This window comes from Sphaerodactylus townsendi, linkage group LG06, assembly GCF_021028975.2.
Source record: "Sphaerodactylus townsendi isolate TG3544 linkage group LG06, MPM_Stown_v2.3, whole genome shotgun sequence".
In the NCBI taxonomy this organism is placed as follows: Eukaryota; Metazoa; Chordata; class Lepidosauria; order Squamata; family Sphaerodactylidae; genus Sphaerodactylus; species Sphaerodactylus townsendi.
In genome coordinates, this window is record NC_059430.1 from 98,962,506 (window position 1) to 98,975,917 (window position 13,412).

Below are 13,412 nucleotides of genomic sequence, written 5' to 3' on the forward strand. Positions count from 1 at the left end.
CACAGTATCAAAGCTGCATTGTGGTTTTTCTTTGAGATGGGCTCAGTTCCCCTGACCTCTAAGCTGCAAGCCGTACTCTAATCCTCACTGCCTTTGTGAAGCATGCTTTAGCTTTGTGCTGAGGGGCATTGGGATCCTGCCCGGAGGCTTTGGTGCTCAGCCAGAGATTCATGAACTGAGGAGTTCTTCATACCTTTAGCCATTGGGTCTTTTTGTGTGTCTGGAGAGGCATCTATTTTGTAACACTCAGGAGATGTTCTGTTGGTAGCGGTGATAAAACCTTTGCCATTGAATGTCTGGGTCTGGCTGCCGTTGATGGAGCTGTTCTCATCCTAGATGGAAGCAGGAAAAGTAAGATGATCTTAAGAGCAGGAGGGTCAGAAGAGTTCGATGGTCCACAGGAAAGAGAGGAGATACCGAGAGAAGGGTTTGTAAGAAAGGAAGCCTGAAAGAGAGGGAGAGCAGAAAGGTACATGTGGCAAGGATCCACAGAGGCAAGCATGGCTGAAATTCAATGCCAGTTCTGTAACTTCAGCAGACAACTTGTATTTTGAATAAACAGGAGATCAGTTCGCTGTTTCTGTTTTCTCCTACTGTGGAAAGATACAGGATCAAGGTCTACCTTGTACTGTATCTCTATACTTGCTTCTGGGGCAAATATCTACCTATGGAGGTGCTTTTTTCACCCTCTTCTATAAAAGAGGGTTGTGATATGCCTTCAACTTATGCCTAAAGACAGAAGTAACAGCTGACCTTTCTAGAGCTCTGGCCACTGGTGGAGAGGAAAGGTATGCTTGCTGATGGACGTGCTTACCGTTCCTATTTCTCTCTTGTGTTGCTTGCATGGAATGTTGTTGGAACGTCACATTTGGAAAACTGAAGTGTATTTTCCTTATGACTGTGTTATTTCACAACCTGGTCTAGCTTGCCTTTGGGTTTAAGAACAGATCTCTAGAATGGGTAAGCCAATATGGAATATTCCAAAAGGGACAGACGTGTAGCAGCAATGGGGGCATCTGGGGTGGCTTGTCCCAGGCACCGCCATCGTTGTCATATGTCAGGGGTGTTTTGGGGGCAAGGTGGGGCGTGTTGGGGCATTTCGGGGGTTGGAGGGGGTGCGCGGGTAGCTCATGCCCCAGGTGCAGTTCCCCCTCCCTTTGTCACTGGAAAGGGCCATACTCTGAAAAGTAGGATGACAGTTCAGTATTGAATGACGTAGATGGGAAGGTACATTAAATGGGCATCTCTACGTTACCAGCATCAATTGGTTTCACAGCTATTCCTTCTTCCAATTGTACATTTAAAGTTAAATGTGGTAAGAGAGTGTTCCAGCTTTACTTTTTAGTAACCTGGTTGTCCTTGCCTGCATGCATACCAAGTTTCAAGTTTCCTGGCACTTTACCCTCAGCATTTCGTTGCTTCCTTGTGAGAGAGATGATGCTCAGCATCTTCATAATTAGAACTAGACATCTCTGCTTCTTGGTTAAGTTTGAGTGTCCAACCAGAATGTGTGTGCTACTTATTCTGCTCTTACAAAAGACTTGGGACTATTCCATCTCTGCACTATTTTTTTCCAGCTCAAAAAAGAGCCCTCCTCATTTGCTCTGCTCTCAGCTTCTGGAAATAGTTTAAAGCTGCATCTAGCAGTTTCTGGCTTCTCTTAACCCAATTCCATTGGGCTTACAGCACAAAAGAACAAGATAATGACTACTTGTGGTGGGTGGACAGACGATGTCATATGTAATAATAATATTTAACACGTCTGCACAAACTTTTGATAAAACAATCTGCTGAGTTATTCCTCCTGACCGGCAATTACCAAGAAAGGGGCACATGTGTCAGGGTGGAGGTGAATGAGGTGAGGATGTGCAGGCAGGAGGTGAAATGTGGAAGTCAAATCGGGCAGGGGAGGCAGGGAGCGCGTCTGCAGCCTTTGAGTCTGCGGTGTGTTTGATAAACAGGAGGCAGGATACCAATTAGGTAGCATCTTTGCTGTTGAAAGCAAATGGAGCCTGTCAGCTGAAATAAGGCAAAGCCTCCCTCCAGACAAGTCAAAAGGAGGCTCTGAATTCACTGTTGTACTTTAAATATTTTGCTTAATTGCCTCTGCTTTCCCACCATCTGGCTTTGCACTTAATTAGCCCAAGCCACTGACCCCCTTCTAACAGGAAATAAATAGGGTTGGGGTGGGGAGCGGTTACTCCTTAGTTCATTGATGGTGCACACGCATGAGTGGAGACCAGTCTGCACTGGTCGAGTTTGCCCCTCTGCTTGAAATAGACTTGGTGTATTATCTTTGCTGTGTCACATCGATAATGTGCATCGAATTCACAGTGTGAATGCTTACGGCCCCAGACGATATCTGCAGATGGCTGCAAACAGACGTGCTTTTCCCCACCACTTGGACCCAATCCAATAAATGCTCATGACAGCATTGCGTGACTTTCAGCTCTGAACTTTTGAATGGTGAGAGCTGGTCCATTTGTTACAAAGTCCACGTGTACCCCAAGAGAAGTGTTTTGGGGGTTCCCAGTATCCAGTTCCCAGGCACATACAGCCCTGATTGGGAATTGTACTGCAGTGTGTGGGTAAGGATCTTCTGTTTTCCCCTACCCTATCATTTTCCCAACCAGAAACAGTCACAGTGAACCACTGTTCGTTGGGGAAACTTGCATGTAACGATGGCTACATGTATGTTTCTCTGATGGTGCAAACAGTTATAACCCAGGGCCATTTCGGTTTGGAATAATGGCATGGGAGGGAGAAACTGAAGCCCCTCTGCTCATGTGTCATGAGTTCTCAGCAGGGAATTCCAATGTCCACATGGTAGCCTATTTCTACCACGTGGATTTTGTAACATGTAACATTACAAAAAGGGATTACCACCATTCATATGCGGATATCAGTATTTTTCAAAGACCTGTTCTGAATGACCTATATGGATGGTGGGGCATGTATGTATTTGGAGAGTGTTGGGATGGAGAATTTAAACATCTGGATACATTAATGGCATCAGGTACGATGTAGTGAGTTCCGGCGTGTAAAGGGGAAATGGTTCAATATGTTCCAGTCATATTCTATTTCCCAGATGTTAGGAATAGGTTGTTTGCTGCTGTTTTGTTGAGAAAAGTTTTTGCTTATGTGAAAAAAAAAATGCTGTTCAAAGCTCACCTCCCCAAAATGGCTTCATGATTGTACCGGGAAAATTTCTGGTCTCCTTGGATTTTCTGATCTCCTGTTTGCTGCTTGATATGTTACTCGGTTGTTATTTGGAGGTGGGGGAATGGTAATAATTTTGCTGCATTATTGTGCAATTTAGTACTTCTTGTGATTTCTGCATTTGACTCCTTAGACTGTAAATTTAATGTAAGCATTGTATACATTTGTTCCTTCACAGTTATTTCCATATTGATTTTTTTGTTGGTGGACACACTGTGTATATATGTGCGTGTGTGAGAATTGTAATCTGCAGCTTACGGACTTTGTTTTATAATGGTAGTGTGCTGTGCCTGCAATCGCTTTTACAGAGTAGTTGCAAATGTGGCCCAAGGGAGGGTCCTGTGGGTATTACTTGCTAATTTAGAAAAAATGTGACAAATGGAGCTCCTTAGCATTTCATGGCATATTCTCTCCCTCTTTGAATCTGGCTGGTCCAGTTTTTTCTTCCCTCAGGAGCTAGCCTTGCTTTTCTTGCTGTGTTGGTTCACAAGGTTGCTGGCAACCCAGTACTGAACTCAGCAGAGATCAGGTGGCTGTTGATCACTGTTGAATGGAAACTCCATCACTTCCCAATTCAGCCCTTGTTAGTGACAGCCTCAAGACCAGACCTTCCTGTGGCAGCCAGGCTGAGGCACAAGTCATGTGTTACTGTGCCGCTGGAAAGTCAGTTTCCTAGAGCTGAGAGCCATGCAGCTCTGCCAAAATGTGTGTTATGACAGAAATTGGCTGTTGCCCCCAGCCAAAAAGTTTAATGTGCCTATGTTTCTGGAACAGTAAAGACATGGCTCCCTCAGCACTATGGTGAAGCACCATCTGGGCTGAAAAACAAGCATAAAACACACACACACACACCATGATGGCAGTTTGTGGCTGGCCTGGGTCACTGAGACTCAAGGCGAATTATGCAGTGTAAGATAATAGCCTGAGGCATCTGACAAACCATTCAGTAGGACTGGGATCGCAAAAAAATGCACAGATACAAAAGAGTTGGGCATGATATATCATAAACTAGGAGTCCCCAACCTTTTTGAGCCTGTGGGCACTTTTGGAATTCTGACACAGCATGGTGGGATGCCACAGGAGGCCGACACAAAATGGCTGCCACAGGAGGCCGAACTAATCACAAAATGGCTGCTGTGGTGCCAAAGCTGCATTTGTAAAAAATCCTGCACAGTCAATCAAATTTTCAATGGCTGATAGCCTCATTTTCTAAAAAAACACTCAGTAAGGCCAGGATAGATGTTGAGCACCACTTTGGAGACCCCTGTCATAAGCAATGCAATAATGAAATTACAAAGTAGAAAACATGCTGTAATAACAAAGTAATGTGAACGTGGATAGCACTATTATCCTGTTCCCTCTGTAAAAGTGCCATTCCATTATACTTTCGTTTATAAATATGGCCTTGTGAACAATTCTGTTTTACAGTTTTCAGAATGACAAAAGTCTTCTTCACATGGTTAAAGTGTGTGGTAATGCCACTGGCTGTCACCAGTGATCAGCATAAATTCTTGAGAGGCTATGTTCCACCCTCAGCTAATAGGATTATGGCTTTATGGCAGTACTTGGCCTGGTTCCCATGCACCCCAAGAGCTTTCAGGAAGGTTACCAAGGGGCTTATTTATTTTATTTACTTACTTGAAACATTTATTAGATACCTTTGTCCTTCAGAATTCAAGGCAGCTTATTATTTAAGTGAAATAATATATATTAAACATTATGAAATACATAAAAAGGTCACAGTTTAAAGGAGTCATCTTCTCTATCCTGCCAAAATGAGAGCCCATGGAATAGATAACTAACCTTCTTTGCCAAGCAATCTGGGGGGGTGGGATTAGACATAGCACTATATAGGGAATGAGACTATTGCTTCACTTTCTTTAAAGCAAGGGAGGGGTTGAAACACAGTCTCCTGTGCCTGCTTGGGGGTCTTTGCCTTCCACTCTTACCTTGGCATCAAAGCCACTGTTGAAATGGGCAAGATGGCAAACTTTGTTGTGGTATACTGTCTAAAGTGTTAGTGAGTTTCAGGGTCCCTCATAAGTAGCAATCCTGGTTTGAATGCACCCCCTACCACCTGTCTGCAGTTGGGAGTTCATTTACACAATGTTGTTTCCATGGTGAACTCTCCCAAGGTTTAACTGTGTGGATGGCATTTCCAGCATACTGGAAGTTCTTTAGCTGAACTCTTGGAAACCTCCCCTTTCTTTCTAGTTCCTGGAAAGGCGTAACAAACTGAGTTCAACCAAACCCAAGTATGCATTAATACCCAGCAAATGTAACAAATAATTGAAAGGACCTTTGCAAATGTATCTCCAGAAGATTGTAGCTCACAGTTTTGTTTTGTTTTTAATTAGCCCAACTGACCACACCAGTAACATGATTTGTCTTTTCGGGCACAACTGCTGTTTTTTTCCCCCAAATCTATTCTTTTGTTATTTACAAAAACTCCCATATCAGATTTTCTGAAGACAAATCTTACTTGCCAGAAGGAAGTCCATAAAAGATTGGGGGGGGGGGGGGGTGTTATGCCAAAATCCACCCCAGGAAAGTCTGTTTCATGTATGTGTGTATTTGAGCATCCTATGAAAGGAGAGGGACTCAGCTGCCCCTCCTGCCCATGACCCAGACAGCTGACCACAAATGACAGTACATGTGAGCATGTTCCCTTTTAATTTTTACTTCTAGACCATCGGTAGGCTTCAAACAGTGACCAGATGTCCATTTTCTCTGTCTTTACTTTGCCTTTGTGAAGTGGAGAGGTTGTGTGTTTGAATTTTTCTCAGCCTAGGATTTTTTAAAAATATGTCAACCAATCCGGAGCACAGGTGGACCCTCATGCCCTTCCACTGACATTTCCCCCTTTCCCCCCTTCTCTTTACAGTTTCCTGCTTCTTCAATTTCACCACCCCCTCTGGAATCGTTCTGTCTCCTAACTATCCTGAGGAATACGGCAGCAGCTTGCATTGCATCTGGCTGATCATCGCGAAGCCCGAAAGCCGGATCCACTTGGCGTTTAACGATTTCGACGTGGAGCCTCAGTTTGACTTCTTAGCAGTCAAAGACGGCGGGACTGCTGAGTCACCCGTCTTGGGGACTTTCTCAGGAGGCCAGCTGCCTTCTTCTCTGACCAGCAGTGGGCATGTCGCCAGGCTGGAGTTCCAGACTGACCACTCCACAGAAAAGCGAGGTTTCAATATCACATTTACCAGTAAGTGGGCAGAAATGTTTATTTCATGGATGCATTATGCAAATAGTGGCCCTTTCCCCCAGCCTAAGAAATGTTTCCTTGATGGAAAAGAGACTCACAGAGCCTCTTATGTCAAAGAAAGGCTCTTTGCACTGGAGAAAAGCTCCAGATCTGCAGGTCACTGGGGAATTCAGATTAGCCTGTACACTCTAACACACGGCAGCTGGGTGACCTTGGGCTAGTCACAGTTCTTCTGAGCTCTCTCAGCCCCACCTACTTCACAGAGTGTCTGTTGTGAGGGGGGAAGGGTAAGGAGTTTGTAAGCCCCTTTGAGTCTCCTATAGGAGAGCAAGGGGGGATATAAATCCAACTCTTCTTCTTTTTTACAACTAGGCTTGGTAAATATCCTAAGAATTCGGTAAAATTTGGATTCGGATTTATTCTGGCATAAAATTATCTGTATGCCTGAATAAGACAAATAACATATTCACATATACCAGAATATTCTGCTGCCTGCTTACACACTCAGAAATTTCCCATTGGCTACAATGGAGCCAAGGCACTGCAGAACAGAGAATCTTGGGCATATATCTTGGGGTGCCTGTCAGGGGTGCATTTTTAAATCTAGTGGCACCAAAATTTCAGGATATCATTCGGAGACTGTCCTGATGATACCACCTGAGTTTGGTGAAGTTAGGTTCAGGGGGTGGGGAAAAGTTATGGACCCTCAGAGGGGTAGCCCCTGTCTCCTGTTAGCTCCCATTGGAAACAATGGGGCCGAATCTGGTATTCGTTTCATCTGAATCTCCAAGCCTAGTTACAACCCATTACATGGACTGACCATGAAAGCCTCTGTTCTGACCGCAGTTTGTGAATACTTCAGGCTAGGTGATGCGTTAGTGTTGAATTCTGGTATTCTCCTGTTTTGAACTGAGTACCAAAAAAACCCTCCAACATCTACTTGCAAGTAGGTTGGCAAGAAAAAGTTTGTATAGTGAGGGGAAGCTGGGTCCCAGCGGCACTTATGTGCTTCATGGGTTTGTCTTCACCAAGTCTGGTGACTACCTGAGGTCAGAAGAGGATGACAGGCATGTCTACCACCTTGTCCTACACCCTTGACCTCATCTGTGCCACCCATGCCTCACAGAATTGTCTCCGTTCCTTGGGTAGCAAAGCGGCTTTGTGTGTTCCTCATTCCTAGCTGAATGTTTTTTTCCCCTTCAAAAAATTCAGCCCCCAACAGTTATGTGCAGCCAGCCAGTATGTAAACCTGATTTCTCTGTTCACCATCACATTTTGCTTTGCAACCAGCTTGTAGGATGGAGGGCAGAGGGATGGATTAAAAAGAATTACTGCAAGAAACACTGGGAAATGGAACTGGCGTGCAAAATCCCAATCCATCTACAGTCTGTGCAGCTGAAAAGACATGCTGTGATTTAAAATAAACATGTTATTGAATTGTTCCTGTATCTTAAATGTGTGGTTCACCTAAGGAATGTTGTGTGAGGCCTCTCTTCTTAATTCATGTCTGACTTTAAAAGGGCCATAAAACTGGCAGAGTCACGAACTGTTCAGTGTTTCACTTCTGTGAATTATGTTGATTTGTTTAAAAAATTAAATGTCTGGCTTTAACATTTCACTTCAGCTGTTTGTCACTTACAGTGCAATCCCAAGGAGAGTTACTCCAGCCAAAGGCTTTTTGTTTCAATGGGCTTAGATTGGAGTAACTCTCTTTAAGGACTGTGTCTGAATGACATAAAGAGGCAGTTTTAGAGCCTATATGTTGTAGGGCAGATGTGAGCTCTTTAGAGGGGTATTTTTGACATGCTGCCATGTCAAAAATAGGCTCACACCACAGTATGAGCTGTACTGGCTACCATCTGCAGAATGAGTGGTGTGGGAATTGACCTTTCCCTAGAAACTACACTCTTGATACAAAACCCTCCTCACAAAAAAATGCTTATCTTTGTTCATTCGAACTCTTGAATGGCTTATTGGTGCATAAGGCTGGAGGCTTTACCTCCTCCTCCCCTCCACTCCCACCCCTCACCCTCATCAAAATATGGAACAGCTGGTTTCTACACACTGTGCCAGGATGTTTTACAAAGTGACAGACAATTACACATTCTACATATTCAGTTGAATTGGCTTAATGCTGAGCATCTGGCATAGTGAAGCTGCATTTGTTTCTGTCTTTTTTTCTATACCAATGATAACTATTTGTAAACTTGTTGCTTGGGATGCTTCTCTGTATCTGGGAATATATACCAAAAACCCGAAATATCTACTGTGTTCCTGTTAAGTGCCTGCCAAAAATTCCAGTTTGAATTAATATGCAGTGAACTGTACTCATGCTGAGCCCCTGTGCAATATCCTTGGGATTGTGTATTGTGTAAGAATAAGAATTCTCGACTTAGTGACATGGAACAAAAAAATAGTGAAGATTATTTGGGGGGTCCTTCTAAATTTGAGCCTTCAGTAAGAACATAAGAAAGAGCCTGCTGGATCAGACCAGAGTCCATCTAGTCTAGCACTCTGCTACTCGCAGTGGCCCACCAGATTCCTTTGGGAGTATAGGAAAAATGGTGATTACCTGCAGCAATTTGCTCTCACCCTCTCTCCTGTAATTTTCTAAGGAACACGGTTACATTGGCTTGGCAGGAGTGATGAACGACCTTTGTTATAACAGTGGTTAACAGCTCTGCAAAATTAATGGTATTTCTGGTTGGCGACTGCAAACCAGCTATTATTAAAAATAATTTGCCGTGCTGGATTAGAGGACAGGTTCATCAAAACTGGCTAACCTGTGGTGGTTGTTTTTTTTTTGCCATTTGGCTTAAAGACCCTTGTTCAAGAATATGGATGTGGAATTTGTGCACTGGATAGGAAAGCAGGGTTTATTCTGGGTCACAAAATGGACTGAGGGGTTATATCCAATTGCAATCTGGGCATTAGTCAGCAATGCAGTTGTATATTTTTGGGGGGATAACTGTTTGGGGGATGCATTAACAGAAGCACAGTAGTCTGTGGGATGTAAAAAATAACAGGATATCCACTGCCTGGCTAGCTTTTAACCAAAAGGTTATTGTTCAGCCTTTGGTACCCACTGTCTAAGGTGAATTCAGAAGCTACCTAGACAAAATAATTAATTCTAACGCTTCTGGGAAGGATCTAAAAAAAATCTAGCTGGGAAACACTGAAAATGTTGGTGCAGGAGAGAGGACCAAGGTTATTCTGTGCCTTGCAGCAGTACTTAGTGTTCCAATAGCAACCCATAGTTCATTACAAAATTGTCTGTTCAAGTAGCCAATTTTGAAAGAATCTGGCTCTAGAGCAACCTTCAAATTCCTCCTACATTTCAAGGTGGATTTCAAGTCCTGCTTGGTGAAACATCCAAGAAAGTGATTTTTGGAGTAAAGGCATCTGTTATGAAAGAGAAATATAAGGTTGATGGCATTAGAATGCTTCAGAAATTATCTTCATTTCAATTTCTTCCTGGATGTTGGAGCAGCTTATCATCTAGCATTAGTGTTTCCAAAATGGAACTTGTTTGTTAGGAATTCTCTATTGTTCCCCCTTTTTCTGCCATTTCCAAATTGTGCACAAAATGCTGTGCATAGGCAGTGCGTCGCAGGTTCTAGTGCCGTGGTGGGGAACCTATGGCACTCCAGATGTTCATGGAGTACAATTCCCATCAGCCCCTGCTAGCATGGCCAGTTGGCAAGGGCTGATGGGAATTGTAGTCCATGAACATCTGGAGTTCCATAGGTTCACCACCACAGTTCTAGTTCATTTAGCGGTGTCACTAGGGGTAACGCTGAAGCAACAGGAAACTGTGCTAAATTGTACATGCTCCTTTTCTGAAATAACTTTTAGACAGTCTCCTAGCTAAACCAAGATTTGGGAGATAGATTACAGGTACTCATGAAATTTCTGAACAAAGAAATGTTGGGTTTTAAGGAAACTGCTTTCATACATCTCTAGAACTGGGATTTAAGGAAACTGCTTTCATACAATTGCTGTCTTTCACTTTCCTCCAGCTTTTAGGCACAATGAATGTCCTGATCCAGGTGTGCCCGTCAATGGGAAACGGTTTGGTAACAGTCTTCAGCTTGGTAGCTCGGTATCTTTCCTGTGTGATGAGGGATTCATAAGGACATACGGCTCAGAAACTGTCACCTGTGTCTTAAAGGAAGGCAACGTGGTTTGGGACAATTCTGTGCTGAGATGTGAAGGTAAGCTGCCAAGTTGACTTATCATCTATGTTGTAGGAAGGAGGTAAGGGAAAGGGCTACAACCCCAATAACTGAGCATGAACTTGGCATAATGTTCCTGGAGAATAAGCTTGAAATAAGGAAGTAGGTGAGAGCAGATAAGTAAGGCAAGCTTTCACGATTGCCAAAGATTTTGTCTTTTGAGACAAAGTGAGAAGAAAAAGGGGCTTCTGAAACAGGAATGAGAAGGTCTCATCTGGTATGTCTTCTGTTCAATCTGCTAATTTTTTAGACTACTGGAAGTGAAGTTTCAGATAGCACTCAAATGTGCAACAGGAGCTAAATCAGTTCATTTCCATTTCAGACCAATAATCATAATAGACAAATCAGATATCATACGCAAAATACTATCTTACATAGAGCTGCCCCTTTTTAATCACACTGTAAATGCAAATGTTGCTGCTGCTGATATATCAAAAAGCAAATTTGACACCACAGCACTACCAGGACTACCATGGAGAAATCTTGAGAGGGCCTATCAGGCCTGCAAGCCGCCTGAGACAACCCTCCTCCTGTTCCTGATCTAGCCTGGCAAGCCCACTTCAGGGGTGGGGAGGGAGAGAGAGAGAGACACCTGGGCTGGCGAGCCTTAAGTCCGTCACCCAGAGGCAGAGCAAGGGGGAACTGTGCCTGGAGCATGCATGTGCCCGGTGCCCCTGCCACACCCCCATCCGCCCTTGCCATGTGCGGAACGCTCCCGGAACACCCTCGCCGTGCCCCACAGGGCCACGCACCTGGTGCATTGCACACACACACACACACCCGCTCCAGCCCCTTGGCGCTATGCTACTGCAGCCACTCCCCACTCAGGGGCCAGCCCAACGAAGTCACATTTATGTCATATTCGGCCCTCATAACAAATGAGTTTGATAGCCCTGATCTAATCAGTCACAAAATGAAAGGAGAAGCAAAATTCCCCCCCCCCCCCCCCCCCGAGGGCTGGATCCAAACTAAACATTTCTACTGGAACAGGATTTCAGCGGATGAGGGTGGGAATCGACTGCCTGGGGAGGGAGGAGGCAAGAGCTTTGCGCCATGTTGGCAGAAGTCCTTGTGTCCATGGAAGCACGTAGTTCAGCTCGAAGCTGAAATGTTTGTACTCACTGTCAAGCATGTCAGGGCAAACAGTGGCAAATTACTGCTGAGATTCAACCCACGTTCCTTGCAGTCACACAGCACTATCATATGAAAGATCAAAGGGATTTATTTTCAGCTTGGAATTTTGGTGGTGGGGGGGGAAGAGGTCTCTCCCTTTCCCAGGCCTCACCCACCTTAGGCTCCACCCCCAAATCTCCAGGAATTTTTGAACCCAGAGTTGGTAGCCTATCCATTGCTGCTGCTCTGGTTATGTGTGGAAGAGTACTGGCTGTTTGAGACTCCTTTTGGAAGAGTCGCATGCTGCTCCAAAAATTTGCCGTGCTCACTGATTCCATAAAAGGAATCTTTGGAACCATTTTCTATCCCGTCTGGTAGGAAGAGCAGAGGTAACTGCTCTGACAAGGATTTGCTCGAGGGAGGAGCCTGCAGCTCCACTGTGGTCTTGTAACATATCTGAAACTCCTGGGTTCCAGCATACCAGAGTTTGATGTCTTATCTTCTGTTGCTCCACATCATACGCCTAGGACTGAACCAGACGAAAGAACTGCAAAGTTAAAGTGGTAGTGAATTAAGCCTGTGATAGAACGGCTGCGGCAAGGAGGGGTGGGGTGTCCAAAGCCACTCTGAGAGCTTTCAAGTTTTTTTTGTTGTTGTTGGAGGGAAACAGAAAGCGAAATGAAAGGAAGTCGTTAGGAATTTAAAAGGCTTCTGCTGGCTCTCTGTTCTCTGAGAGAGATGCCAGCGAGCAATAGCCTTGCATTACAGATGGGTTGAAGTCTTGAAAAGTAATTCCATTAATTGGCTGTTAGTGACTTTAATGCCAATCATGCTATCACAAGGGTGGGGAACAGTGGGTTTTTAATCTCTTCTGCGTTGGGCCTTTTTAAAAAATCCCTCACGTTGGTTAAAAAAAACCCCTCTAAAGATATAATGAGATCCTTGATAATTAGCTAGCCTTTCATGGGACCCCAAAAGCTGCTGCCTGGAGTTAGGCTGTCTAATGACAGGCCTGTTTCTATTAAGTGAAGAAGAAAACGGTGAGGTGTCAGAACAATGTTGCCAACCTCCTGGAGTTTCCCCAGAATTATAATTGATCTTCAGACTAAAGAGATGAGCTCCCCTGGGGGAAATGGCTGCTTTGGAGGCAGAGGCGTGTCTAGGGAAAATGGAGCCCGGGGCAAAATCTGATTTTTCGGGGGGCAGGCTCCATTTTCCCTAGATACTCCTCTGAGTTGAAGAAGGGAGCGCCCGGGGGGGGGGGGCTGGCCCGGCTCTCCTCTGGCTGGCCTGTCCTTCCTCCTGCTCGCTGCCCTAGTCCAGGAGGAGGAGGAGGCACACCCACCTTGCCTTTCCAGTAGAGTGCCTGGGCGTTGTGGGGCTCCAGGCACTCCGCCTCGTGGCAGGAGTCCAGCACCACCTCTTGCCAGCCCATCTTCAGTTGTGTGGCGGCACAACCCGCCGCCACCGCCTGTGGGGGAAAAACCTGGCCGACCACTCAGTGTGCCCTACGCGACCTTGGACGCCCACTTGCCGGCACCCGCCCTGCACCGGAGGCCCCTTACCGCTGGCGTCAAGCGAGGAGGGCAGGAGGCGCATTGCCTGCTGACAGGAACACAGGGTCAGCTGGTAAT

At 45.0% G+C, this 13,412-nt stretch overlaps 1 protein-coding gene across 3 annotated transcripts in view; it reads left to right on the plus strand.

Moving 5' to 3' along the window:
* Nucleotides 1-13,412, plus strand: part of LOC125434149 (CUB and sushi domain-containing protein 1-like) — an 890,459-nt gene that overhangs the window by 684,580 nt on the left and 192,467 nt on the right. For all 3 annotated transcript variants that reach the window (XM_048499152.1, XM_048499153.1, XM_048499150.1), the window contains 2 exons: nt 6,104-6,430; nt 10,450-10,644. In XM_048499152.1, the coding sequence (XP_048355109.1) occupies nt 6,104-6,430; nt 10,450-10,644 (522 nt within the window). The remainder of the gene's footprint in view (nt 1-6,103; nt 6,431-10,449; nt 10,645-13,412) is intronic.